A 21,808-nucleotide genomic window follows, 5' to 3' on the forward strand; every position below is an offset into this window, starting at 1 on the left:
CACCATATAACCGTAAATAAAATGTGTTGAGTGCGTCGTTAAATAAAACACTTCTTTCTTGGTATCGATACTAACACTGTTCACAAGTTTCATAAACGTATGACAGGTAGGCCTCAGCTAGTTTAGTATTTTATTTATTTAAAACCAACTGCAAACAAGCTGCAATGCAGAAGTAAACAGATGTCGAGACCTACTACACATTATTTTTCGATGAATTGGGTCAGCGAGTGATCTATGCCACGCCAATATTACACTAGTTAGATATTGACTGATTGCTATGACATGAGCAGTATCTTACACTAGTGTGTAATAAGGAAATGTTTATAGCCTACAATTATGTAAAACCAGTCTCGAGGAAACCACCTTCATTTTTCCATTAGCAGCAGAGGATCTTTATACGACAATTAAAAAAAATAAAAAAATAAAAAAAGAATCTTAAAAAGTGGTTCACCTTCACTTTATAAATGAGGTTATCTTATCTGGTCCCCAGTTTCAAAAATATTTGTCTGTTTAGTCAAATATTTTTGAAGTGCTGGGGTGATGGGGGTGAGCTTTCTAGTGAAAAGTAAAATTACTTAAAATGCAGTATAGGGGTGTTTTATTTAAGGTTTCTAAAAACAGTAGTTATTTAAAAAGTAAGTAAAATTTAATCGGTAACGAAAAAAAGAAGTGTATACGTATATAGAATAGTCTCCCTTGTGTAACTCTTTACAAGATGGCAGCGTCCATAGGACGCATGTGTGTCTGTTGTTGTTATTATTAATTTGTCGAATGGTAAAGAAGAAAATAAAATAAGTGTGTGGTTTCCGAAAAGACCATGGCCAAAACAAAGAAGCCACCATCAGTTGAGGGACGGTTTGCAAACAACAGCAGTACAGATCTGCACAGTCTAATTAAATTTGATTTCAGTAAATCTCACCGTCATCGCAAAGAAAAACGCAAAGAAAAAAGACAGCTGAAAAAAATCAGACGACTTGCATTCTGCCAGAAGAAGCCTGTAAGTTGCTTGTTGAAATGTGTTAGTAAATGTAAACTGCTCCACCACAGGTATATTGTACATGTTGTTATGTGCTGCCCTGTCAACAGTTCACAACTGTTGAGTCAATCAGATTCAGTGATCCTACTTTTTGATCTCTGTCCTATGTTTCCTACTTTTTTCTCTCAAAATACCTAGTTTTTTCTACTTGTTACTACTTTTTTGTTTTACTTTGCCATGGGCCATTTTAAAATGCAGATAATTTCAGTAAAAGTGTCCATATTGCTAGCCCTGTTGGACATTCATACCCACTGATCCTTAATTAATTTTGTTGAGTATTCATTCCTTTCCTTTTTGATGTTGCTTACCTAAGTACAGTTACATGCAGGCACGTCAGAAGCAAGTAGACATTGGGGTGGGGTAGGGGGCTGACAGAGTTTCTAGGGAAGTTCGGTGATTTAGGCCTACTACCAATATTTTTTATTCAGAATTATTTAATGTTATGTTATTTATAAAACATAATTTGAAATATATGCATTTTTGCTCAAAGCTCCTATGTCAATGAACAGGACCTGTATGTTTCTATTTTTAACACTTTGAAAAATTGTTTTTACAATCATTATAAGAGATTGTTTTAACATTCATTATAATAGATTGTTTTAAAAATTGTTTTTACATTCATTATAATAGATTCCAACTCAAGAAGACCTAGACAAAGCTAAACGGAAAGCAATTTCTGAGGCTAAGAAAAAAGGTAAAATAAGGCGCAGTAACCTCAAGAAACGGGCAAAGAGGAAGATGAAAAAAGTTGAACTAAGAAAGGTATACCGATCTAAACAACCCAGGTTGCAGTGCAGATGGTACGGCCATCACTGTACCACTTCATCTGTGTGTTATATATGTTGTATCTGTGAAAATTTCCGTCACAAGTGAATTTGAAAGGAGAGTCTGGCAACCTCGAACTGTACCAGTTTATTTTTACACTGTTGTCCTTGCAGCCATTTACCTAGATGTATGTATGTATTGATGTGTGAATATCTATATATTGTATGTATGTCAAGGTTGACTATTAGTATTACATGCATGTAGATAGATATTAACACACTGGTGCAGGGGATAATTAAATCCTTTCTGGCCTCACAAATTGTCTCATGCCGTTGCTGGGACTCGAACCTGTGACACTGAATTGCCCACAATTTGCCACGATACGTTCTGAGCTCATGTACGTATCAGCACAAAAAATATAGTGGGATAAACAGGGTGATCTCTGGCACTCGCCAAATTCACTAATTGCAAAGTTTAAAAACAATTGGCAAATTTTATTTTAATTTAGCAAAATAATTGCATGTAATAATTGACATTTTGTTTGAAACTAGCAGGTTTCTGCAGTTTAATAGATAATTTGGTAAACATTTTTGCTCATCCCGAGCTAGCCCTGGATAAAGACTGACTTTAATGTTAATTTTACAACCCTGTTTTCATCTTGCTTCGACATTGACATATATGTATTACAGGCCTCTGATCATTTCGTTTGTATCGCTCATGCAAATCTAATTTTGTGAAAGCTATTTTTCGTTCATGCATTAAATTTAAGACATCATTTGCATTCAGGTGACACTAAATGGAAATAAGTTACGTAAATTGATTCTTTCATAACCCATAAATGGATTATGAATATTATATTTTTAATTCACAGAAGCTGGGCCCATATTTTCGAAGCTATCTTAGCCTACGAAATCGTAAAATCATCGTAAGCTATGATGTCACTATGGCGTGTGCTGTTGTGACGTCACAACCTACGACGGTTTTACGATTTCGTAGTGCTAAGATGGCTTCGAAAATATGGGTCCAGGGCTTCTAGAATTTTAATAAAAATCCACTAGCCATGGGATCAGTGATTTTAAAAATTTACTAGTCATCATTAAAAATTCACTAGCCCTACTTTAATAAATACAATTTTACTAATATGAATAATCAGATACAGGTATGTCACCCAAAGAGGGAGATAGAGATATTTGGGTAGGTGGGTTGGGCAGGATAGTCATATTTACAAAATAGACTTAAATGCAATATTTAACAACTTTGTTTTTCACTAGCTGTCGGGCATAGCAATAGTAGTTATTTACTAGCCCAATATTGAATTATCACTAGCCATGGGAGTGGGGTTACCATAATCTAGAAGTCCTGCAGAAGCCTGTATTATGTGATGTTGATCATTTCCAAAGCCATGCAGTCAGTTGAAGTGTTTGCCTTCTTACTGCTGGAACCATTACTTAAAGTATTTAGTTTACTATATATTAAACTAATCTCTTCAGTGTTTTAGATGTAGACCTACATTGTACCTGTACACACAGGTATAAAAAGAATCAGTTATAATTTTTATGTGTAGATTATAATTGTTAGCGTGACATTTTTGTAAAAGTTTATCTCAACTGAAGCAGAACTGAAGGTTTTGATTCTGGTATATCAAAGGCCGTGGAATGCAGCTGTTCTCTCTGACAAAGTTCATAATTAAGATCCCTTGCTGTTAATGAAAAAATTAAGCAGGTTTCCTCTGATTATGTATCACAATGACTAAATGTTTGACATCCAACAGCTGATTATTAATAAATGTATAATGTATGGACTCTGGTGGTGTCGTTAAGCAAAACATAAATTGTGATAAAGATCAAGTAGGTTTGTTTAGAATTTTTGAATTCATTAAATCATTCACATCGGCATGAAAATTGTTGTATCCATGCACACGCACGTGCGCACACACACACACACACACACACCGAGAGAACATTATGTTCAGTATCGCATTTCAATTTGTTATGCAAATTTGTTATACGGGCGGAACGTAGCCCAGTGGTAAAGCGTTTTCTTTATGCGCAGTTGGTCTAGGATCGATCCCCGTCGGTGGACCCATTGGGCTATTTCTCATTCCAGCCAGTGCTTCACAACTGGTGTAACAAAGGCTGCGGTATAGTATGTACTATTCTGTCTGTGGGATGGTGCATAAAAAAGATTCCTTGCTGCTAATCGAAAAGAGTAGCTCATTAAGGGGCAACAGCGGGTTTCCTCTCTCAATATCTGTGTGATCCTTAACCATATGTCAGATGTCATATAACTGTAAATAAAATGTGTTGAGTGTGCATCGTTAAATAAAACTTTTCTTTCTTTCTTTCCTCAGCCCCAGCCGACCTGTTAAATATAATTGATTACTATGATATAAATTAAATGTGCCATGTTTCCATTACAGTTCTTGCCATTGTTACACGTATGTTGAACATAGCTACTCAAATAAACTAATGTTTCCAGCATTTCATTCCTCATGGTTGTTTTCAGGAAGTTGAAATGAAGAGAGAACAGAACCAGCTGGTAATACAGAAAGAAGACCGGGAACTACACCATCTTGAGAAACAACTCAAACTGAAAACATCTACAAACACACTGCCCAAGGCTTTCATCAGTGACGGACTCGACTGTATCCTTTTCAAATTGATTACTGTTTGTAGTTTTTATCTCTCTGGTTCTAATGATACATTACCGGGGAACATTTTATTTTCAAAATTTTGATTTGCAACATTTTTTTATTTATTTAAACACATTTTTTTATTTTTTTGTCCCCTGGCTCATACGCTTATGTTGTTGATGGTGGATTTAGGAATCAAGGGTTAAATGGAAGATGAGAAGTATGTTGATCATTAACCATGTCAATACAGTAGTTATGTATACTTTTTGCATCAAACTGAAGGAGACTGATTTGTTTTCTTAACACTTGTCAGATCTTTTAGATGCTGTTGATGCTGATAAATTGAGCGTTGCTAGGGAGCAAAACTTTGGAGAAACCATGTTGGAATCTGACGAGGAAGGTACAGACAAGTGTCATGTGTAGTTTTAAATATTTGGAGATCCATTAAGAAAAAAAGAGGAAAAAATCATAATTCTGTAGTATAGGGTCTTCTTTAAATTAAATGGCCATTTTTGTGTGTGTGGTTTGGTTTGAGGTTTTAGGAGACAACAACTAGTTTCGGCCCTGTAGACATTAAAAATAAAATGTATGCGATCATTTATTACTAAAACACTGAAACAAGACAAAATGTATTAAAATATAAAGTAAATCAGGTTGATCATCACAGGCAGAAAGTTTTTTTGGGTTCTGTGAATCTAGATTTTGGGTTTGAAGATTATGAGGTGGAATATCATATATCTATCTATATTACGGTATGGTACACCATTTTGCAATTCTGGTGGAATCCTAAACATAAATCACCAAATCCAGTGCATGTCATCATGAAACCCCGTTTTTTAAAGATGGGCAAGATACAGTTGTTCAGGCCCAAAACACACCGGGCATCAACTACAGATGACAACAGACACAGAACATGCGCTGTATATTTATACTGGCAGCTGCACAATATTCGAACCGTACTCATTTATTTTTCTTAACAACCAATAGGAAAGGTATATATTAATCAATGTGGATTTCTCATCCTTATTGTTGATGATTATAGAAGTAAATGTATCTAAAGACTGGGGCGGGACGTAGGCCAGTGGTAAAGCGTTAGCTTGATGCGCTGTCGGTTTAGGATCAATCCCCGTCAGTGGGCCCATTGGGCTGTTTCTCGCTCCAGCCAGTGCACCACGACTGGTACATCAAAGGCCATGGTATGTGCTATCATGTCTATGAGATGGTGCATATAAAAGATCCCTTGCTGCTAATCGAAAAGAGTAGCCCATGAAGTGGTGACAGTGGGTTTCCTCTCTCTGTATCTGTGTGGTCCGTAACCATATGTCTGATGCTATATAACTGTAACTAAAATGTGTTGAGTGCGTCGTTAAATAAAATATTTCCTTCCTTCCTAAATCTAAAGATCTGAACATATTAATATATATTAAAAACACGTAACCGTTACAGACACAAACATCAAAATACACCCGACATAGCATCTTTGCCACACTTGCCAGACCCAGACACAGACTCGGTGTGTTTTGGGTCTTAGCCTATCTGAAGAAAAGTTAATGGTTGGTTAATTTAGCTTTGCATATTCATTTCTACCTTTTGGTTTTGTGTTGTTTTTGACAGCATTGTTTATTGTCATATCTTTATGAATGATACTTGTTAGTTTTCCACCCATCTCTTTATTTCAGATACGACTGTTCCTCCTATGGACAGTGAAGAGGAAGAATCTGATGTGGAAGACTCTGATATGGATGAGGTGGATGAAAGTGATCTGGAGATGGATGCAGAGACTCGTAAAAACACCGAGATAAACACACAAACTAAGCGTACTAAATCTCTTTTAAAACGTGAACGCAAAACAGAAACTGAAACAGAGGTGAAAAAAGTAAAATTCCAAAAGGAAGATCATGGTAGCAGTAGTGAGGCAGATGGTGATTCTGAAGATGATGATGACATTGATGATGATGATGATAATGGTAATAGTGATGATGATGGTAATAGTGATGATGATGGTAATAGTGATGGTGATGATAAAGAAAAGAAAGTCACTGCTAGTTCAGTTGATGACAAGTCCATTGGTACTGACCCCAAGTCAGGACTGTCTGAAGATATTTATGGTCGCCTCCGAGACGAGAAAGGCAATGTTATTCCCGTTTCTAAAGGGAGTGGTCTTTACGTACCTCCGGCCAAAAGACGGCAGTTAACACAAGACACAGATAAACGGAAACTTATACTGGAGCGACTGAAAAAGCAAATGAAGGGCTTGATAAACAGGTTCGTTTACTTTTGTCTGTAGATTGATTTTCACTTGAATGTGGTGTACCATGAAAATGTTAACACTCATATTTTTAAAAACTACATTCTCATGCTGCCACTTCTGTTAATGATGTTTAGTTGTGCTGTGTTGTAAGAAGCCGAAACTTAAATTTCAACTACCCACTAAAGTTGTGACATGTCCTGTTTTATACTGTCCTGTTTTATACTACTATATAGATGTAAGCAAATCACTTGCTTGTAAATTATCATTCTTAGATAACTAATCTGTGGCTAGGTTGTTTTGACACAATTTAATTTTTTTATATTAAAATGGGTTATACATGAAAAATTGGTGAATTAATGTTTCTTGCTATTTCAGGTTTGTCATTCTTTTATTATTATCTTCTTCCGTTTTTAATTACTGGAACTAAAAGTTGTATCTGTTAGAGAGATTGAAGGGGTAGATGTAGTTTCTCAATACATGAATGTAAATTCACAAAGGTGCAAAACTGAGGTGAAATGTAATCGATTTCTGATGTTGCAACCTACATTTATTCAACTTTACCGAGAAACCAGATATCTATATTTGTTGCTGTTGTGAGTTTAACTTTCATCTTCTAATACATAATACATATATACATATACACATACACATACACATACACATACACATACACATACACATACACATACACATACACATACACATACACATACACATACATATATATATATCCATTTTTGTGTACTCAGTGTTACCGTAACAATAATATGCTCTTGTTATTTTTACTCCTTTTTTTTCTTCTAATATCCATGTATTGTGTACTCGGTGTCAGTTTTACCACGACAATAATATGCTCTTGTTATTTTAATATTATTGTAAAATACATTTGACAATGTTACCATGACAACAATATTTCTTATTTTGTCAGGGCCAGTGAGTCGAACATACAGCCAATCAGCCTGCAGATAGAGAACATCTACATGTGTAACAGCCGAGCGGACGTGAGCGAGACTCTGACGGGGCTCATCCTGGAGGCGTGTGTATCGGACTCGCTCGCACCTGACCGACTCACCATGGAGCTTGTCATGCTCGTCACTTTGCTGCACAGCAACGTGGGTAATGAAGTCGGTACGTATACAGAGGATAATAATAGAGTTACCAGGTATTATTAGATTTATGTCCCGTGTGAAATATGTTTCAGTTGTCACTACCTTTATCGAATGACAAATGAAAATTATTTCATGAGGGACATAAATTTGATAATAACTGGTACCGAGGTTGTTATTCTATTTATTACCTCAGCTATTTTTTCTCTAAAAGCCTTTATTTTCGACACACATGCGTCAAGGCCAACCTGTATAGAAACGATGTAAACTACTTTACGCAAATAGATAATTTTCAAAAACAAAAGTTCTCTTTATGCTGCTACAAACTCTATAAGGAATTGCATTAAAATGGCATTTTGTTATAAATTTAACACCAAAAACAGAGAACCGTAAACGCAAACACTTTAACTATATGATGTCATTTTGTGTGTTTGCCAAATTGTGATGACGTCATATTTAGTACCGACACGGTCATTGGTTTGTAAGCGTCAAATTGTCCAATAGTATTGTTCATTAGACCAGTGCAGAATATTTCTCACTGAGAAAATATGGAAAATATTTTCCCTGTTACGAGTGACCGCTGGGGTAATACATAGACGAGTTGTTTATATAGAGAACAATACATGTGGCCGTTAGATATCTCCGTTTATCTCGCATACTGTTTATCTCACAACGAGTTGTTTATATAGAGAACAATACATGAGTGGCCATTATGTACCGTTTATCTCACAACGAGTTGTTTATATAGAGAACAATACACGAGTGGCCGTTACATACCGTTTATCTCACAACGAGTTGTTTATATAGAGAACAATAGTTAGATACCGTTTATCTCACAACGAGTTGTTTATATAGAGAACAATACATGAGTGGCCGTTACATACCGTTTATCTCACAACGAGTTGTTTATATAGAGAACAATACATGAGTGGCCGTTACATACCGTTTATCTCACAACGAGTTGTTTATATAGAGAACAATACATGAGTGGCCGTTACGTTTATCTCACAACGTTTTTATCTCACATACGTTTATCTCACAACGAGTTGTTTATATAGAGAACAATACATGAGTGGCCGTTACGTACCGTTTATCTCACAACGAGTTGTTTATATAGAGAACAATACACGAGTGGCCGTTAATTACCGTTTATCTCACAACGAGTTGTTTATATAGAGAACAATACATGAGTGGCCGTTAGATACCGTTTATCTCACAACGAGTTGTTTATATAGAGAACAATACATGAGTGGCCGTTACATACCGTTTATCTCACAACGAGTTGTTTATATAGAGAACAATTTTACATACCGTTTATCTCACAACGAGTTGTTTATATAGAGAACAATACATGAGTGGCCGTTAGATACCGTTTATCTCACAACGAGTTGTTTATATAGAGAACAATACATGAGTGGCCGTTACATACCGTTTATCTCACAACAAGTTGTTTTAAAATGTCTCTAACGAGTGAAAGCGAGTTTTATACGTTTTTAAACAACGAGTTGTGAGATAAATGGTATCTAGCAGACACGAATGTATTATTCTATTTCTTACATATCCTCACAAACCAGGTTTTAAGCACATTTTAACATCTTTTTCGACTAAATGATATTTACAATCCTTTGCACTTGTAGCTGACTTAGCATCACAGACACATTGTCAGGTTAACTATACATTACACTGTAATCGATTTCCCTTGTGTTGTTTTTTATTGGATATATGGCATTGGTGACCTGGTCATCACCTAGGAGCAGCCAGTCGTATGTCTTGAATCTGTTAACACATGTACAGGTGTTAACAACCATGCGTAACCAAAAATAACACCTGGTGTTCTCACCAACCGGTGTGTAAGAAATATTTATTTACCATATGGGCAGAGAGAGGTATCGTAAGATTTGGTTAACTGTTTATCTTGCTCTCATGATATTGATATCAACGGTTGTGATATGTGCTATCCTGTCTGTGGGATTGTGCATATAAAAGATCCCTTGTTACTAATGGAAAGATATAGTGGGATTCCTCTCTAAGACTTTACGCCACAATTACCAAGTGTTTGACATTAAGCTGATGATTAATACATGTAAATCAATTTGCTCTAGTGGTGTTGTTAAACAAAACAATTTTTGGGGGTGAAAATGCTGTTGTTGTTCACCCACCAAATACTAGGGTTCGTATGGGTCATGAAAATCCTGTAAAGTCGTGAAGAACAAATGTAGATTGTAAATAAATTCCAAAGCAAATAGAAGGTGGCCTATTTTTCAGTTCACCAATAAAGGGGCAGGGTATAGCCCAGTGGTAAAGTGCTATATGCGTGGTCGATCTAGGATCAATCCCCGTCGGTGGACCCATTGGACTATTTCTAGTTCCAGCCAATGCTCTACAACTGGTGTAACAAAGGCCGTGGTATGTACTATCCTGTCTGTGGGATGGTGCATATAAAAGATCCCTTGCTACTAATCGAAAATAGAAGCCCACGATGTGGTGACAGTGGGTTTCCTCTCTCAATATCTGTGTGGTCCTTAAGCATATGTCTGATGCCATATAACTGTAAATAAAATGTGCTGAGCACATCGTTAAATAAAAGATTTCCTTCCTTCCATATAACCGTAAATAAAATGTGCTGAGTGCATCGTTAAATAAAACATTTCCTTCCTTCTTCCTTCCCACACCGATAAAAGTTTAGTGTTTGGTTTGACTGTGCTAAATTGCTTTGTTTTACAGGGGCATATTTTATCCAGACGTTAGCTCAGAGGTTTGAGGAGCTGTATCGACAGCCGCATTATGGCGGTGCTAAACAGATTGACAACGTTGTCATGCTCTTCATGGGTCTTTACAACTTTAAGGTAATATATTTGTGTTTTGTATAGGTAGAACATACACAGGGCTTCTAGATTATGCTAGCCCCACTCCCATGGCTAGTGATATTCAGTGTTGGGCTAGTAAATAATTACTATAACTAGCCCGACGGCTAGTGGGGAAAAACCCTTGTCAAATGCTGCATTTACATATTTTGTAAATATGAACATCCTGCCCCCTCTTTCCACCCCAATCTAAGGATTTTTAAGCTAAGCTCCCTATTTAGGTGACATATCTGATTATTAGTAGTAGTAAAATTGTATTTATTTAAAGTAGGGCTAGTGAATTTTTAATCATGGCTAGTACATTTTTTAAAATAACTGATCCCATGGACATCTGTTAACATCTTTCTAATGTATGTTATAATTGGATTTTTAAATTTAGACTGAAATGAATTTGATTTATATTTCACTTCTTAAAATGGTTAAATTTTCAAAATAATAAACATTTTGTTTTGTTTAATGACATCGATAGAGCAAATTGATTTATTAATCATCAGCTATTGGATGTCGAACATATAGGCTTAGAGAGGAAACCCGCTACATTTTTCCATTTGTAGCAAGGGATCTTTTATATGTGCTGTCTCACAGACAGCATAGCACATACCATGGTCTTTTACATACCAGTAGTGGTGCACTGGCTGGAACGGGAAATAACTCATGGGTCCACCGATGGTCAAACTAATAATGAGACTAGTAAACTTCTGATTACATTTACTGATGTTATAGTTACCTCTCCTCCAATTTCAGGTCATTCGAAGTACATTGCTGTTTGATATTCTGAAGAGATTTGTTGATGCTTTTCAAGAAAAAGATATTGAGCTGATTCTTCTTGTTTTAAAAAGTAAGTACAGTTATTAAACTAATAAACATTTTTAGGACAAGCCTCTGCATTTGTAAAAAAGCAAGGGGCAAGACGTAGCCCAGTGGTAAAGCACTCGCTTGATGCACAGTCGGTTTGGGATCGATCCCCTCCAGCCAGTGCACCACGACTGGTACATCAAAGGCTGTGCTATGTGCTATCCTGTCTATTGGATGGTGCATATAAAAGAGTAGCCTATGTAGTGCCGACAGCGGGTTTCCTTTCTCAATATCTGTGTGGTCCTTAACCATATGTCCGACACCATATAACCGTAAATAAAATGTGTTGAGTGCGTTGTTAAATAAATTCCACACTTTTAAAAGGCTGTTGTATGTGCTGTCCTGTCTGTGGGAAAGTGCATGTAAAAGAGCCCTTGCTGCTAATGGAAAAAATGTAGCAGGTTTTTTCTGAAGACAACTTGACACAATGACCAAATGTTTGACATCCAGTAGCAAATGATTAATAAGTCAATCAATATGCTCTAGTGGCAATAAAACAAGGACGGGATCTAGCTGAGATGTATTGGTCAGAGGATCGAATCCCCTTAGGGGAGTCTTTCTCTTATTATTTATGTTTGCATCCCAACCAGTGCCTCGTGACTGGTATATCAAAAGCCATGGTGTGTGCTGTCATGTCTGTGGGATAAATGTATATACAAGTCCCTTGCTGCTAAGGAAAAAACCCAAATTGGTTTTCCTTTGAAGACGGCATCACACAGTTATCAAATATTTTACACCCAGTAGCAAATGATTAATAAATCAATGTGCTCTAGTTAAACAAAATCAAATTTTAACTTTACTCTTTTTTTTTTGTGTACAGGTGCTGGCTTCACTCTGAGAAAAGATGACCCCGCTGCCTTGAAGGCCACAATTATTGAGATCCAGAGCAAAGCCAGTTCGGCCGACATGACGACGTTTGTTGATCAGTCACGCGTCAAGTTCATGCTGGACGTGTTGCTGGCCATTCGCAACAACAACATGAGGAAGATTCCGAACTTTGATCCTGACCATCTGGAACATCTGAAAAAACTCACACGAAATTACATCAGAGGTAAAATATATTGGAAATGGAAAGAATTGTAAAAAATTGTGGAACCTCACATTGAAATATATGAAGAGTTTAGGCGCAAAACGCGATATATCCATTTTTCATTTTCAGTAAAAAAAAAAAATTGGCGTATATCGCATTTTGAAAAAACCCCCGGGATTTACCCAATACAATTTCATAAGGGTCAATCACGTTTTGTAGCAAAACAGCAAGCCTGCGATTAGCCCTTACTGACATACAATAATGGCTTTAACTAAAAACTAGAAATAAAATGGTTTATATCGCGTTTTGCACCTGAAATTGTACACAAGTGCTATCATGCCTCTATGTATCCTTAAATTCAGTTCCAGGGTTGCAAAATATTGTGCCCATCCTTTGACTAAACTGCTCTATTGTTTTAAGGAACGTGATTTCCCCACCTCGACGTGTAGGTTTTGACGCAGCTGTTTTTTTCTTCAAAAATGTTTTTTTTGTTGTTGATATTTTTATAATTCTATTTATGTCTTTTCCAGGAAATGGGGTGAGTTAAAATCCAGTGGTAAAGCGCTCGCCCTATGCTTGGTTGATCTACATCGATCTCCATCGGTGGGCTTATTGGACTATTTGTTGTTTCCACAACTAGTATTTCATAGGCCATGGTATGTACTATCCTGTCTGTGGGATGGTGCATATAAAAGATGCCTTGCTGCTAATCGAAAAGAGTAGCCCATAACACGGCAGCAGCGGGTTTCATCTCTGATTATCTGTGTGGTCCTTAACTATATGTCTGACGTCATTAAACCATAATTAAAAAATGTCAAATAAAATAGTCCTTCCTTTTTCCCAGGAAGTGGTTTTGCAGACAATCAGCTTGAGATCAGCCTTGAAGATTTGTTACAAGCGGAACAGAAAGGTCGCTGGTGGCTGGTCGGGTCAGCCTGGGAAGGGCGAGAACACAACACTAAAACAACAGAAACTGGTGAATATAGTATATCTTGGTGGCAAAGAAGAAAATCTGTGAAACATTTTGAGCTGAGAACTAATCTATTTTTAGCTGAGAACTAATCTATTTGTTTCTATTAATTGTGTTCACCTTAAAAGTTGCTGATCCGTGTTATTAGACAGTGTAAAACATGTTAGCACCTACTTACATTTATCATTTCTAAGATAGCATCTGTTTACGTTCGATAGGTTCTAAGACAGTGTAAAACATGTTAGCACCTACTTACATTTATCATTTCTAAGATAGCATCTGTTTACGTTCGATAGGTTCTAAGACAGTGTAAAACATGTTAGCACCTACTTACATTTATCATTTCTAAGATAGCATCTATTTACATTCGATAGGTTCTAAGTTAGCCTCTACTTATGTTTTAGCAGGTTCTAAGATAGTCTCTACTTAAGTTCATCAGATAGCCTGTCCTATTATATTGGGTTCTAAGTCAGCCTTTCATCATGTTACATCAGGTTCTCAAATATCCTCTCATGTTATATCAGGTTCTCAAATATCTTCTGACCATGTTATGTTAGGTTCTCAGATATCCTCATCATGTTATGTCTGGTTCTCAAATATCTCTCATGTTATATCAGGTTCTCAAATATCCTCTGACCATGTTATATTAGGTTCTCAGATATCCTCATCATGTTATGTCAGGTTCTCAGATATCCTATCATCCTGTTATATCAGGTTCACAGATATCCTCTCATCATGTTATGTCAGGTTCCCAGATACCCTCTCATGTTATGTCAGGGTCTCAGATATCCTCTCATCATGTTATATCAGGTTCTCAAATATCCTCTGATTATGTTATATCAGGTTCTCAGATATCCTCTCATCATGTTGTATTAGGTTTTCAGATATCCTCTGATCATGTTATATCAGGTTATCAGATATCCTCTGATCATGTTATGTCAGGTTGTCAGATATCCTCTGATCATGTTATGTTAGGTTCTCAGATGTCCTCTCATCATGTTATGTCAGGTACTCAGATATCCTGTCATCATGTTATATCAGGTTCTCAGATATCCTCTGACTATGTTATGTCAGGTTCTCAGATATCCTGTCATCATGTTATATAAGGTTCTCAAATATCCTCTGATCATGTTATGTCAGGTTCTCATATATCCTCTGACCATGTTATGTCAGGTTCTCAGATATTCTCTGATCATGTTATGTCAGGTTCTCATATATCCTATCATCATGTTATATCAGGTTCTTAGATATCCTATCATGTTATATCAGGTTCTCAGATATCCTATCATTATGTTATATCAGTTTCTCAGATATCCTCTCGTCATGTTATATCAGGTTCTCAGATATCCTCTGATCATGTTATATCAGGTTCTCAGATATCCTCTGATCATGTTATGTCAGGTTGTCAGATATCCTCTGATTATGTTATGTCAGGTTCTCAGATGTCCTCTCATCATGTTATGTCAGGTACTCAGATATCCTGTCATCATGTTATATCAGGTTCTCAAATATCCTCTGATCATGTTATGTTATGTTCTCATATATCCTCTGATCATGTTATGTCAGGTTCTCAGATATCCTCTGATCATGTTATGTCAGGTTCTCAGATATCCTGTCATCATGTTATGTCAGGTTCTCAGATATCCTCTGACCATGTTATATCAGGTTCTCAGATATCCTGTCTTCATGTTATATCAGGTTCTCAAATATCCTCTGACCAGGTTATGTCAGGTTGTCAGATATCCCCTCATCATGTTATGTCAGGTTCTCAGATATCCTCTCATGTTATGTCAGGTTCTCAGATATCCTATGATTATGTTATATTAGGTTCTCAGATATCCTATCATTATGTTATGTCAGGTTCTCAGATATCCTCTCATGTTATATCAGGTTCTCAAATATCCTCTGACCATGTTACATTAGGTTCTCAGATATCCTCTCATCATGTTATGTCAGGTTCTCATATATCCTATCATTATGTTATATCAGGTTCTCAGATATCCTATCATTATGTTATATCAGGTTCTCAGATATCCTATCATTATGTTATATCAGGTTCTCAGATATCCTATCATGTTATATCAGGTTCTCTGATATCCTATCATTATGTTATATCAGGTTCTCAGATATCCTATCATTATGTTATATCAGGTTTCAGATATCCTATTATTATGTTATGTCAGGTTCTCAGATATCCTCTCAGGTATCCTAGCCTGTCATGTTTTAACAGGTTCTAAGCTATCCTCTCATATTTTATCAGGTTCTAAGCTATCCTGTCATGTTTGATAAAGTTCTAAGATATCCTCTCATGATGTTTTAACAGGTTCTAAGCCAGCCTCTGGTGCTGTGAGCAAGGCTAGCACGAAGCTGCTTGAGTTGGCGCGCAAGATGAGGATGAACACGGACATGAGAAGGAACATCTTCTGTGTGATCATGACCAGCGAGGTACGACTTTGTCCTGTCAGCCTCCAAACCAGAGATGAAAATCTGTCCGGATTTTGTTTTTTAATTCTGGATTTTTAACGCTACTCCAAAGCTGCTTCTCTCCTAACAGCTCACAGAAAATCTCTACTCGAGTAAAGTTTTGTCCCAGATGACATCTAAACATTATTTCAGTAAAATTTGACCTATGATACATGCAAAACTGCTGAAATGTGCTTTCGGCTAGGATTTGTTGATCATTGGTTCGTAACAATACACATAATTTTATTTGCTCTAAATTGTTGTTTAAATCATGTTTAACAGCATGCTACAATGTCAACACCTTTCAATGGAAGAATATGTGTGGGTTTTTTTTTTACCATATTTAAAGAAAGATGCCAGAAATATATACTGGCCTTTGATTAATTTTGTTGTGTTTATTACAGCAAAAAAGGTATGTCACAATAGATTAGTGTGTTTTTCTCTAAAAGCATTGTCTTTTTATGATTGTCATTTTGTTGACATAATCGTAATAATTTTCAGGATTTTCTCGACGCTTTTGAAAAGCTTCTTCGTTTAGGATTGAAACAGAAGCAAGAAAGGGAGATAATTCACGTGATTCAGGACTGTTGTCTCCAGGAAAAAACATTCAACCCATTCTATGCGGTCCTCGCACACAAATTCTGTGAACATGACCACAGGTTTCAGGTAGACCTAAAAACCATTAAATTTTGAGCACCATTTACTTGGATATATAGAGGTTATTACCAGAGTATTTTTCGGTATCGTCAATATCATACATTAGGAATAAAAATTGTATTATGCGAGCCTCTGGCGAACATAATACATTATTTTTATTCCTGATATATAATATTGACGATACCGAAATACACGAGGGTAATAATCTCTTTATCATATAAGCTCAAGCTTAATACAACATGTTTTTGTAAACTGTACATGCAACTTTAATTCCAGTCCGCCATTACTAAATATTCAAATGATGTAAGAATATGTGGCGCGGTGTATTTTTGAATGGAAATGACATCAAACTCGAATGACGTCATTTTGGATGTCCTTACATCAAAATAAAGTTATGCCTAACGTTTTTTGTTTTCTGAATGCTGGACAGCTTTCAGTGTCAAATTGCCATTGAAATGTTTTTATTTGATGACTATGAATGCATACGTCAGTTATGGAGTGTCACCCAAGTACGTTTGCTTAAATGTCAATAAAACTAGTGCCGAGACCTCGACTAATTTACATCTAATTTGCAAAGTTATCAAATTCTTAAAGTATGTGATCTAAAAAATATCACATACTTTGATTGCACTGAAAATGTAAAATATTATATGATAAATATATCACATACTTTGAATGCACTGAAAATGTAAAATATTATATGATAAAATGTAAGATATTATATGATAAAATGTAAGATATTATATGATAAAATGTAAGATATTATATGATAAAACGGGTTACGCAAAAAGGAACTAGGTCACCTGGATTTATTTATATGTAACCGATAATGGGTCACGCAGATTTTCAATTGTCGGGCCTGGATACCTGGTTTTGGAAGCTTGTAGTCGAGTTTTTATCTTGTGCAGTGGCTCAACATCCCATATCAGACACAATATGTGTGGGCATCTTTACTGAAATCACAGGGTTACAATTCTTTACTGGGAGAAGCCTGAATAATTTATATGATTATTACAACTTCTTTGTATTTAGTTTCTCTATTGGGAAGAATTGAGAATCTGAATTGTATTTTAGTGATTTCCCTAGAAATTTGGCAAGGCATGGTAGACTAAACACTTTTGTGGCATTTGCACCATTTTCGGGACACTTTTTTCTCAAAAATACACAAAAATTAATTGAAATAAACATTAATGTAATTTATGAGCTTGCTTTAATAAATGAATGGCAAAGATGTAAAAGCCATATTTTATTAATTAATAATACCTTTTTGGGTGTTTTATAATGGCAGTTTTAGAATTAATTAGTTAAAAAGGCTTGTTTAACCTCAGGGCAGCATGGTGCTGATTAAGGCAAGATGGTGCTAGACTATTGAGGCATGGTGCTGCACCATGCTAAAACAAGCTAGGGAAAACACTATATTTGTAATGTCAACTGCCAATTTAATTAGGTAAATCAAACTTATACACCATATTCTGTATTTTCATTATTTATTTTCACCCCATCTTAAAAACGCCTTCTTTTTTTTAATGACATGTTAAAAGTATAATTCACATTGCTGTATAACTAAAATATTTTTTTTGGATTGGTATTAATTATTTGTTTTCATTTTCATTTGTCCGTTACACAAAGCAAACTTATTTATTTTCTGTTCAGATTACCTTCCAGTTCAGTTTGTGGGATAAGTTGAAGGAAATGGGAAATCTCTCCGAACACAACCGAGAAAATCTGGCCAAGCTCGTTAGTTACCTCATCGTCAACAAGGGAATCTCTTTGTCAGTGTTGAAGGTAGGGTCCACTTGTCTGTCTGTCTGTCTGTCTGTGTGTCTTCACCTCTGTCTTTCTTTACCCCCGAGGCAGAACGTAGGCCAGTGTTAAAGCGCTCACTTGATACACGGTCGGTCTAGGATCGATCCCCGTCAGTGAACCCATTCTCGTTCCAGTCAGTGCACCACGACTGGTGTATCAGAGGCTGTGGTGTGTGCTATCCTGTTTGTGGGATTACATACTTACTTAATCCCCTTCATGCTGAGAAGCCCATAAGGCTGTAACCAGAGATAGCCACTGCTGCCTGTCTTTTGCCAGCTTCTCCAGCAGCCCCCAGCTCGGACTACCCTCTCGGATTTCCTTCTCTACTGTCCTCCTCCATGTTTCTTTCAGTCTTTCTTGTTTCCTTTTTCCAGGAGGGGGTCCATCGGAGTGCCATCTTGGTAGGGCTGTTTGAGGCATTCTGATGACATGGCCAATCCACCGCCATCTTTGAGTATGTGGAGGATTTTTTTTATGGAGTTCTTCGTTGGTTATGATTTTGGATCAGAAGATATCTAGAATTCTGTGAAGGCACCGATTTTGAAAGACCTCCAACTTCTGACCGATGGTCTTGGTCATTTTCCAGGATTCTGCTCCATACAGTAGTGTGCTTAAAACTAATCTTGCTTGCCTTCCAGATGTTTCGGAGCAATGCAAAGGTCTGGCTTGCCTTTGTTTGTGGGATGGTGCATATAAAATATCCCATGGTACTAATGGAAAAATGTAGCAGGTTTTCTCACTAAGACTATACGTCAAAATTACCAAATGTTTGACATCCAGTAGCCGGTGATTGATAAATCAATGTGTTCTAGTGGAGTCCTTAAAACAAAATAAACATTCTTTGTAATTTAGTGGGTGTGGGTGGGAAGAAGGGAGAGTCTGGAATAAGTGTGATAACTTAACTATTTACAATAATTTATGAAACATAAATCTGTAATGTCATTTTCAGGTCTCTTTGCCAACGAACTGGATTTATTTGAAAAAAACATTTCATACATCATATATTATTTTTGTTATGGCTTTCAAAAAGAAATAATACCATTTTCTTTTTATTTATTAAATAAATGTTTTTCAGGTCATCGAGTTTGGAACTCTTGGCAAACCTATGGTGCAGTTTCGTACTTGGACATTATTTTTCTTATGGCTTTAAAAAGAAATAATACTATTTTCTTCTTATATATTAAATAAATGTTTTTCAGGTCATCGAGTTTGGAACTCTTGGCAAACCTATGGTGCAGTTTCTCAAACATCTGCTCCGAGATATTCTCAACAACCCAGACGATGTGGTGGAGGCAGCGTTTCTCCGAATCGCATCCCTTGACAAACTGCGCCACCTACAGGACGGCTTGAAACTGTTCATGCAGCACTTCCTGGTGAGACAGAGACAAAGGGCAGACAACCCACAAGACTGTGAACTGAGAGAGAGAGTGAAACTGGCCGAGAAGGCAGTCAGTGCAGGACAAACAAAACTACTGTTGTGACGAGGGTTTACGAGTGAACCACGAACAGGTGGTGCCATCTACATGGCATTCTTCCAAACTGTACTGCAGGATGTAAAAATGAGGGCAAATGGTTGAGATGATGATCATACACATGCAAAACGTTGGGACGAGACGTAGCCCAGTGGTAATGCGCTCACTTGATGCGCGGTCAGTGTGGGATCGATCCCCATCGGTGGGCCCATTGGGCAATTTCTCGTTCCAGCCAGTGCACTATGACTGGTATGTCAAAGACTGTGGTATGTGCTATCCTGTCTGGGATGATGCATATAAAAGATCCATTGCTGCTAATGGAAAATGTAGCGGATTTCAAAAATGTTTGGCATTTGATAGCCGATGATTAATAAATGAATGTATTCTAGTGGTGTCGTTAAACAAAACAAACTTTATACAAAAAGTAGTCCAAACTCGGCACTTGCCTTGTCAAGAATTTTTTCAGTGTGAATCATAAACAGGTTGCAGAACGTGAAAAGTTGGGCAGACAGTTGAAGCTGCCCGTTGAATGAATTTCTCTTGAATATCAAAGGCAGCATTATAATTAGTAATTGTGCAATAAAACTGTATCTAGAAAAAAAGGGGATTTATTGTTGTAATGGATATTTATTTAACTTTTTTCCCATTCATTCTCGACTGTAGTAAAGTTGAAAATCAATCTTTATAAAACGTAGCTGTCAACTTTCAAACAAGTTACCCATCTTCTTTGTTTAAAGGGACACGCCCTAGTTACGGCTAGTTGTTAACCATTACGGCGTTGTTTTTCGCTATTAAACCCATTTTACTTACCGTTTATTATTTAGAATATACATTTCCATTCACCTGAAGTGTTTTTTGGTAATCCTGGTAATCCTGGTGTTTGTAATACCACAAAATGCATTTTTCATATTTCTGAAAAACGGACGCACGCTTGAGAAAAAAACGTTGAGCAGACAAAGTCTAATCTATTTTTAGACGGGATATTTCCATTTCAATGTCACAGACGTTGGTATACCACGTGACCGTTATCATTTTGGTTCGGTTTGTTTTCTCGTGCACGGTTCGCGCAATCAACATCCGATTTGTTGTTCATTTGTGAGATTTTTCTTCACAGTTCGTGAACATTTTCAGTAACAATAAAGTTCAGACAAGTAAGTATCTCAATACAAAACTTTACAAACCCTTAAAACCAATAATTTTGCTAAGTCCTATGATATCTGGAGAGGGGATACAACCAGGACAGAACAGTTGGAACATGTCCAGGAAAGGTGAAAAGAACGCACCCCCAAGTCTGTGAAATTTGTCGTGACGTAGGCATTGTTGTGCTTCGAGCAACATCTACCGGTGACATCAGAATACAAACTTTCAAAATTATTTCAAGCAATTGGGACATGGGGATTCCCATGGTATTTATCGATATAAAACCTGCTTTTTCACTCCATTTGATAAAAACGTGATCGAAGTGTGTTACAGGTTTGTAGATTAACCAAATTATCATTTATTTTCGCTGGATGGAACTAGGGTGTGCGGCTTTAACGTTGGACATAGTACAAAAACATTCCAACACACACGGCATTATCGACTAGTTATTATCAAAAAGAAAATGAAAGGGTCTAAACTTTTGTCAATTTATTTGCATAATGTGCACACTGGCTCTATTTGTTCTATTTGTGAATTAGGGAACTATGTTGTATTCAACCATTTGTGGACGTTGATGCTGGTTTTACAGTCTCAAACTTAGTTTTACCGGCGATGCAAAGGTTGTACATGTCCGAGTCATCATTAATGACAGTAAACATTGTGGTATGCACTATCCAGACTACAGGACAGTGAACATAAACAATCCATCTTTGTTTGACACTCGGTGACCGATGTGTATTTTTGTGCTGGAGTGTTAAACA

At 36.6% G+C, this 21,808-nt stretch overlaps 1 protein-coding gene across 1 annotated transcript; it reads left to right on the top strand.

Annotated features, from left to right (window-relative positions):
* The first annotated feature begins 732 nt into the window (after positions 1–732).
* LOC121381169 (nucleolar MIF4G domain-containing protein 1-like) lies at positions 733–20,166 on the top strand. Its single transcript, XM_041510342.1, has 14 exons — positions 733–997; positions 1,667–1,798; positions 4,307–4,445; positions 4,747–4,833; positions 6,113–6,698; positions 7,613–7,812; positions 10,515–10,636; positions 11,399–11,492; positions 12,330–12,560; positions 13,384–13,515; positions 15,833–15,954; positions 16,474–16,638; positions 18,283–18,414; positions 19,635–20,166. The coding sequence occupies exons 1-14, from the start codon at positions 818–820 to the stop codon at positions 19,914–19,916; spliced, it is 2,604 nt and encodes an 867-aa protein (XP_041366276.1). The 5' UTR covers positions 733–817; the 3' UTR covers positions 19,917–20,166.
* The last annotated feature ends 1,642 nt before the right edge of the window (positions 20,167–21,808 follow it).

This window comes from Gigantopelta aegis, chromosome 9, assembly GCF_016097555.1.
Source record: "Gigantopelta aegis isolate Gae_Host chromosome 9, Gae_host_genome, whole genome shotgun sequence".
NCBI classification, from domain to species: Eukaryota; Metazoa; Mollusca; class Gastropoda; order Neomphalida; family Peltospiridae; genus Gigantopelta; species Gigantopelta aegis.

Excerpts from the sequence above, each read along its gene's own strand:
- LOC121381169 (XM_041510342.1), top strand. The coding sequence starts at position 818 with ATGGCCAAAACAAAGAAGCCACCATCAGTTGAGGGACGGTTTGCAAAC. Across the intron at positions 998-1,666 it reads CATTCTGCCAGAAGAAGCCT|ATTCCAACTCAAGAAGACCT; the intron begins GTAAGTTGCTTG and ends TCATTATAATAG. Across the intron at positions 4,446-4,746 it reads CATCAGTGACGGACTCGACT|ATCTTTTAGATGCTGTTGAT; the intron begins GTATCCTTTTCA and ends AACACTTGTCAG.